The sequence below is a fragment of the Atta cephalotes genome (assembly GCF_000143395.1).
Source record: "Atta cephalotes unplaced genomic scaffold scaffold00003, whole genome shotgun sequence".
Taxonomy (NCBI): Eukaryota; Metazoa; Arthropoda; class Insecta; order Hymenoptera; family Formicidae; genus Atta; species Atta cephalotes.
In genome coordinates, this window is record NW_012130067.1 from 1,055,541 (window position 1) to 1,063,818 (window position 8,278).

The window sequence follows — 8,278 nt, forward strand, 5'->3', positions numbered from 1 at the left end:
AAATGATAATTTAATCAGTTTTTTAAGATTAATTTAGGAAATTTGGGGAGATTATTAATATTTCAGATTGATTACGTTGAAAGTCCGACAACCATCGGCAATTATCATTTCTGAAATTAATTCATTTATATGAATATATGTAATAGTTCAACAGCTTTACATTCAGATCAGCGTTTCATATTTAAAGTAATGAAATTAAAATGTATCAAAATATTTTTAGACGTAAAAATTTTTAGAAAGAAATTTTTAGAAAGAAATATACTCTTAGCAAGCTTAACAAAGTAATATCACATCAAATTTGAGATCACATTTACTTAATAGAAATAGGAACTTTTAATTATATGTTAACTTATTATCATGTATGTATGTACACTAGTTCAGTCATAGAAAACAGATCAGGACCCCTATTCTTGAGCACATTCGAATAATTTTCGCATATGAAAATAACATTTCTCGATTGTAATTAACCAATTGTTGTAACGGAATTGCTATTTTCATATTTGTTCAAGAATAGGGCCTTTGTAATATGCCGGGCGATTGCGATATCTATAAGTAATCTATCGAAACTCGTTAGAGAAATTCGTTCTCTACGATGTACAATGTAGTTGCAAAATATGTAGTTTTATATCTTTCACAACAATTGTGTTGTAACTTTCTTTCATATTTAAAAAATTATAAAATTTCCTGATGTTTTTCCTTAAATATTGGAAAAGTTTAAAAATTTCAGTAAATTTCGATTTCACTAAAATTCTGTTTTCCTATCAATTCATTAAATTTCATTGAATCTCAGGAAATTTCCCGAGACTTGGCAACCCCGCTTTCATTCAAGTCTATTCTGATGTATCTTTCATGACGTCTTTCAAGGTCAATTGCATGTCCATGTAATACGTTACTTGATCCCCAACAACTTTTGTCTTTTTTTAAAATAATCATTTCTCTCATTTTTAAATGAGGTGGTTTGAAATACCTGGTACATAGATAATAATATTCTCTATTAATCACTTATAATTAATTTCTGAAGTTTACTTTTATAGATTTCTAAGCTAACTTAATTTTATACAATGCAAAATTTGAAAATTGTGAAATATTATAGCATTATACAAATATGCATATTTATTTATGTTGCATTTAAAAATGTATATTAAAAAATTATATATTTCATAATGTATTATCCAAATATTCTAAATATTTATATTGATAATTGCAAATTTATATCCATTGTTGCGAATGTAATCATTCCTTAATTATCCCTGGACTCCTCGGACCTCATTAATTAGCCACGAAAATTTTCTTAGGACCTCTAATAATTTAATGGCATCTCGTCGATGCTTGCGATCACCTTCAAAATCTCGGTGCACAATGGAAGTTAAGTTAAATTACTCGTAACAACATCTATCTGGCTTCTATACTTCTTGAAAAGAAACATATACGAATAACTAGGTAAATACTACAGTATACGTAACGTGTATTATAATATTTCCCTAGTTCGTATCTGTTTCTTGTCAAGAATGGAGTCCCTGTTGTTCAGCCGGCGAAACGAACCAAAACGGTAAAAATCAAACGCAACGGTTGCTGCTCAGTTCGACTGGTTCGGCATACTGAATATGGTAGGGATGGATAGCATCCGCGCGATTGGTTCGCGCTGTTCACTGTCAGAACAACGGGAGAGGGCAACCCCTTCGCGAAGGAAGTGCATCTCATGACGACCAAATCTACCCGTCTACATCGATTGTATCAAACACAACCTGTTTCAAGCACAATCTAGCCTGAATACTAACGTTTCAACGTTACCGTTTCGCATTTAACACAGTTTGTGGTCGAATTTTTTCCAGTTTCTGCCCTACTAAAGATTTTGCTTGCCTCATCACGCTTCTCGCCGTCCTTAATTCTGTCAGCTGGTCAATGACAGCGCATATGACAAGTAAGTAGATATAGGTAGTTGGTATTAGTGGCATTCGCATGTATTTCGTGAAGTGACAAAAAGAGGGTGTAGCGAGGTAGAGGCAGTGGTGACTAATCAGTGACTAAAGGCAGTGGTGAGTCAGGACGGCAAGGACATCGGATGTGCCCCACTGAGGAATTGCAACGGCACCAACAAGAGCAGCGGCAGGTGGGAGTAGCGCCGCTCCTCGTATCTGACTTTTATGAGAGTAGGGAGCGTCGCGCAATATTCCGCGCAACCGACATCGTGTGGGGATCGAAGCTCTAACGGCTACTGGCCAATTCGTGTAGATCCAGTGAGTCATCGTCAAGCACACAAATCGTTCTTATCTCGTTAAACCCGAAGATGGACCCACGGATTCAGGACGACCTCAACGACGTCCTTCTTAAGAGGGATCACGATTCCGTCGACGATTTCGAGCATCTCGGCCACGACGGCTCTCCAGACGATCGTTCGGAGCAGCAGCAGCAGCAGCAGCAGCAACAACAGCATCTGCCATCGCAGCCAATTGACGCGCCACGTGTCGATGATCTGCTACACATCGGTGATTCTTTTCATCCACTGGACTCGGCATTACCCAGCGCGCTTCTTGACGCCGAAGCGAAACCCGTACCGGCGACACCGCCGCCTTCCGCGGACTTCGATAAGTGCGCGGCCATGGCGCAGTCGTCGGATCCGTTTCAGCAGCCGCTGGACCCGGTCGATCCCAAGCTAGCCAGCATGACATTCGTCGAGACCGAGCGGATCTATCATCATCAACTTGATGATGATGATGATGATGACGACGACGATGACAACAATGATGACAACGAGCAGGAAGAGATACTTCTCCAACCGCCGTTGTTATCGACCTCGACCGCGACTACGACCATTCAACCTGATAGCGACCTTTTATTGTCATCGTCGATGAAACCTGTCGACAGTAAGGTTCAACCGATCGAGGAACGCGAGGATACACTGTTTACTAGAAAGCAATATGAGCGTGATGTCACTCCATTGAGCACCAATACCGACGATTTTATGCAAAACATCAAGTCGTCGATGCTACCGGCACCGGAAAAATCACCATTGATAGATTTCCTTGGAGATGACAGCGAGTTATTGAAGGAGAACAAAGTTAAGAATATTACGGATGATGACTCATGGAATGTGATGGAAAAAATAGACCTGAAGCGAGAACAGGCGAAGGTATTCGATCCGCCAACGAAACCGTTGCCTCCATTACCTAGAGAGGCACAGCTCCTGGAAAAGGCACATCAGGACGTGTACGAAACATCGAGTGACTTCTTAATCGCGGAGACTACAAAGCCGTCACCGACGCTGCCGCAGCAGACAACCGATTCGAAGCAGGAGAGTATCAAACGACGCGAAATACTAAAACCCAAAGAAACCGATCATGTCTCTACTCGCCCAATCAGCAAGAAGCAAGAAATTGAAATCGCGCCAAAGGAAATTTTCCGAGATATGGGATTAGGTGAGTGTGACAGAATTTTTCTTTTCCATTTTATTTTAGCAACAAACTTATCTACGCAAGACTAAGATGATCACTGGCTGAGAATCATTTAACCATCAATTCTATCTCTATATTCTTTGCAAAATTAAACTTGAAGTACTTGAATTTCACCATAACAGATTGACAAACATTTTCTCATCCAATGATGATTTCATGACATGATATTAAGATGTTATTTATATATATAAGATGTCATATAATTGATGCGCTAATTCCTATTTATAACTATAATCTTATTTTAATTGGATTGTATTTTAATTGGATTGTATATGTCAAGTCTTTCAGTTATTTAATTCTAATAAGAAATTAAACAAATTAAACCGTGAAAGTCTAAAAAAAATGATATCAAAAAATTTAATAGAAAACAACAGTTGCATATTGACATAATATTATATATGATAATATAATTACTTGTGAATTAAGTTAATAATCTTCACTGTAAGGAGGAAAAAACAACCACGGGTAATTTGAAAAACTTGAAAATTTTACAAAATTGGAAGAAATGATGGCATAAATATGTCGAAGAATTCCATATGGTTTGTGAATATCGTACTTGATATTCATAAACCAAATGTCTTGACGAGAATATGTTAATTAATTTAGTGTTGATGCACGAACTCGACCATGCTTGGAAGTACTTCCGCTTGGTTACAACGTCTGCCATCTACGTCATATTCGCTTATAGATATCTTTCGTATGTTGTGTACACGATTAAAATAGCTATTACCTGCGTTTTTTTTTCTACATAATGCTACGCTCTAATTAACAACTAAGAAACAATCCATTTCATGAAGGGTGTCGACGCGCGGAAAATTGATGTCGATAACTGCAAGTTTCAGTTAGTTACGAAATTTATAATAACTGCAAATCGATATCGGCAAAAATAACAATTGTGTGAACGACTTTCGTAGGAAATCGGAATTTCGAAATTGGGTTATTTGCATTCATTCCTTTTAAATGATAATAACTATTTAATTCTTTTTAAGACCAGAAACTATTGATTATTTTATGTCTATAATAATCAATTGAAACTTATAAAATTATAAAATTATAATATTACTAAATTTGTTTTTTTTTTTTTTTTATAACTGTTATGGTCTATCTAGACAAACATGCATAACCGCATAAATGTATACCTAAGAAAATTATTTAGTTTTTATTATAAAGATGCACATAAATGTGATTAGATTATTTTTTTATACATACGTTTATGCGACTGTGCAAGTTTATTTGGATATATCTGTAAAGATGGAAGCACATTTTTGCGTAATGCATAATACATAAGGTAATGGATCAATCAAAGTTCTTCATTTCCTTCTTTTTCACGAAATAAAGAACTAATTGATTCATTTTCTTATGCTTTATGTATTATGCAAAGGATTGCAAAAGTCTATGCTCCAATCTTAAGTTATCACACAAAATTGAGGTCACTGGATTAATGAGCATCTGGTATAAATATACCATATTGATTTACATAAGATATTCATTAGTTCACTAGCTTTAAATAGTGTTTATACTGGCCATAAAGTGTTAACTTATGCCATAATCAATAAATTCAATAATAATTAACGCAAATTTAATCCATATCTAGACAAATTTGCATGTATGTATAGCCGCATAAACATATGCATAAAGATAAATATCCAATTTCGTTTTATGTGCGATCATTTGTTAATCTTAACAAGTAATAATATTTTTTTTATCTTAATGTATTTTTCTTTACTCAAATACCATATAAGTAAATAAAAGAAGGGCCAATAGGAGCGCGGCTAAACTGTGCAAATTATTACGAAAAAATTAATACTCAGTAGTTAATATGATGTCTTCTTTTTATTTTAACAGTTTAAGTCTTTGGAATCCTCCTCAGTAATGTAGATACAATTCGAATCGAAAGTTCACATATCCATGAAGATCAAGTCACTTATAAATTGTCAAAGATGAATTTAAATAAAGAAGACTTCATAAACTATTGAGTATTAATTTTTTCATATATATGTCAATAATTTGCGCCGTTTAGCGCTGACTCTCATTAGCTCTTTTATTTATTTGTATATTATTTAAAAATTTGAGAATCCGTTTGTAATTATTATTGTTTTACTCAAATAATAATTCGTTAAATAAAATAAAACGTTTTTCTAAACAAGATAAATATTTATTAAAGATAAATATTTCTATATAATGTATTTGAATATTGAAAAAATGTTTTTAAAAAAAAATGAAAAAAATAAGATTAAGTTTACTAAATTACTAAATAAATTTAATATCTTTTTTAATGTTTTAATATTTTTTACAGATAAATTTAATATTTTTAAAAATATTTTTTAAACATTTAATTTTTCTTTTGTTGACAACAACGTTACACATAAATTTTATTAATTATAGTTGCTTTTATAATTTTATAATTTTTGAAAATGTCAATGAAATTCGAAAATAAAATTTTGGTAAACTCTAACGTTGAGCTATATAAGTCGGATATACATAGCTCGCAAGCATTTATCCTTGTTTAACATTTGATATACAACAAGAACAAAATCATTCTATAAGTTTGCGAATAATTGCACGTTTCTTTATCAATTCAATATTTATTATTAATTCAATAATTATTCAACTAAGCCCTCGCAAAATGCAGAAACGCTTACCGTGCCATACGATAAACAAGTATCCAAAATCAAAGTTCGCAATTTAACCGATGTGAACCTGCCGCTGAACTTTATCAAAAATAAAAATTAATATCGCAGGCCGTTTGTACTTGTTTGTACTTGTTTGTCATTATTTCGTTTGTACCTCAAACAATTAAACAAAAAGTGATAAATAAAAAATGGCCAGCACACAACTTTAAGATTTTTTAATTTCATTTATGCCATTCGAAAGAGAATCGTTTGTATCCATTGTACCTCTCCTACTTTCGTTTGTACCTCGAAGGGAAATACAGCGCGTTTCAGTTTTTGCACGACTCTTATGTAGCGAATTTAGCTAATTTTCAAGATATCGAAATGGGACCATTTTTTATTTTTCATTTTTTGTTTAATTGTTTGAGGTACAAACAAAATAATGATCAGTACAAACAAGTACAAATGAAGTACAAACGGTCTGCGATATTAATTTTTATTTTTGATAAAGTTGAACGCCAGGTTCACATCAGTCGCAATTTAAATGAATTGCGTAAAAATCTATATTAATTACATAATCTCGCAAAGAAATTAACACAAGCGAGTTTATCTGTTTTTATCTGTTGGAGCCTCATTGTATGTTTGTATATTTATAATTTACATAATATACTGCAAGATTTAAATAAATATTGTCATTGCTTGTGTTTAAAAAAAATTATTTTTTTAAATCCATTAAAATTTTTTTTAAAATTAAAATATTTTTTCAGTGTATAATTTTTAAATAAACAAATACAGTGTATAATTTTGAATAATGTAGTTTACAAACTATTAGAAAAGAAAAAGATTACTCTTAGTAATTTATGTAACATGTAACTATTTATTTATAAACACATACAGAAAATTAATAGAATATTTAATATGAATAAATAATCAAATTCATTTAAGTTAAATATTTATTTGTGAAGTTATTTTTTCATAGAAAATTAGTTCTTTGTAAATATTTGTGTATAAACGATTGCATTTTCAAACCTTTTTTTAATTCCTTTTTTCTTCTGACCTGTTTTCGTTTGACTCTTGAACACGATTAATATAAAATAATTTCACTAAAAATGAAAGAAAACATGTATCCACGAAATCATATGATAGAAAAAACGTATCCGACGCAAACCGTAGTCGAGTAAAGACTAGACATAGCTCGACGACTTTACTGTTATTATACTTCAGAAACATATTTTTATCCCACCATGATATGAGAAACATTTTTTCTCAACCCCACCATGTGTCCCTTTTTATCTTCAATATAGTCATAATTATCATTCGACGCATGACTTCTTTAAATTATTTTTTGTAATCTCTTGCCGAGATACTCTTTCGTCAAAGTTACGTTTTTATTTTTTAAAAAATTCTCGTGAACTTTTTAAATATAAATTTTAAATATTATTTAATTTTATATGAATTTTTTTAAATCGCATACATACCTGCGTATGTGTAGTTATGTTTTCATTGTGCAATCAAAATTAATAAGCAATTTATTTTTTGTCTATTAGTAATTCAAAGAAACATTTATTTGTAGCTTATAGCTGAGAGATTAAATGCAAGCAAATAACAGATATATGTAGTCTCATCGCAAAGAAACGATCATAATTCGTCGCATTACATATGACGTACTATGTTGCTTTAATCGAGTGTCAAGATCATGACCGTCATGAAATTGAGTTTTTTTTATTCATCAATGACAATAAGCCGAACATATAGTTGACATTGAATATGTATTGTGATTATAGATAGCTTCAAACATAACTTGTGTAACAATATCTGATGTTACAATATCTGATTGTCTATTCCATAACATGTGTATTTTTTGTCATATTTAAAATTCAAAATTGAATAAATCGATATTAAATGCGTTAGTAGAATTTATTACAGCAGAAATTTTATTTATTACAACAGAAATATTTAAATCAAATCATGGACAGAATCATAAAAAGTGATAAAATGTAAAAGTGTAAATAGGCTATGTATGCGCATTGAATAAAAACACTTCATATCCCTTTTATCACGTTTTATAATTATTTACTATCAGGGGGGGTAAGGATAACTTTTGTTACTTTTATATTAGGTGTACAACTTTGCTTCCGCCGTTTTTTTCCGAAATTCGAGACTTTACTGTAAAAAACTTATACATTTGTGATTCAAAGTATTGTCCATCGCTGG

General features: G+C 31.9%; 1 protein-coding gene across 1 annotated transcript in view; it reads left to right on the forward strand.

The window, feature by feature from the left end:
• The first annotated feature begins 2,287 nt into the window (after positions 1-2,287).
• LOC105624871 (reticulon-1-like) overlaps positions 2,288-8,278 on the forward strand; it is a 30,193-nt gene continuing 24,202 nt past the window's right edge. Inside the window, exon 1 of the mRNA XM_012206225.1 lies at positions 2,288-3,416. Coding sequence (XP_012061615.1) covers positions 2,288-3,416 — 1,129 coding nt within the window. The remainder of the gene's footprint in view (positions 3,417-8,278) is intronic.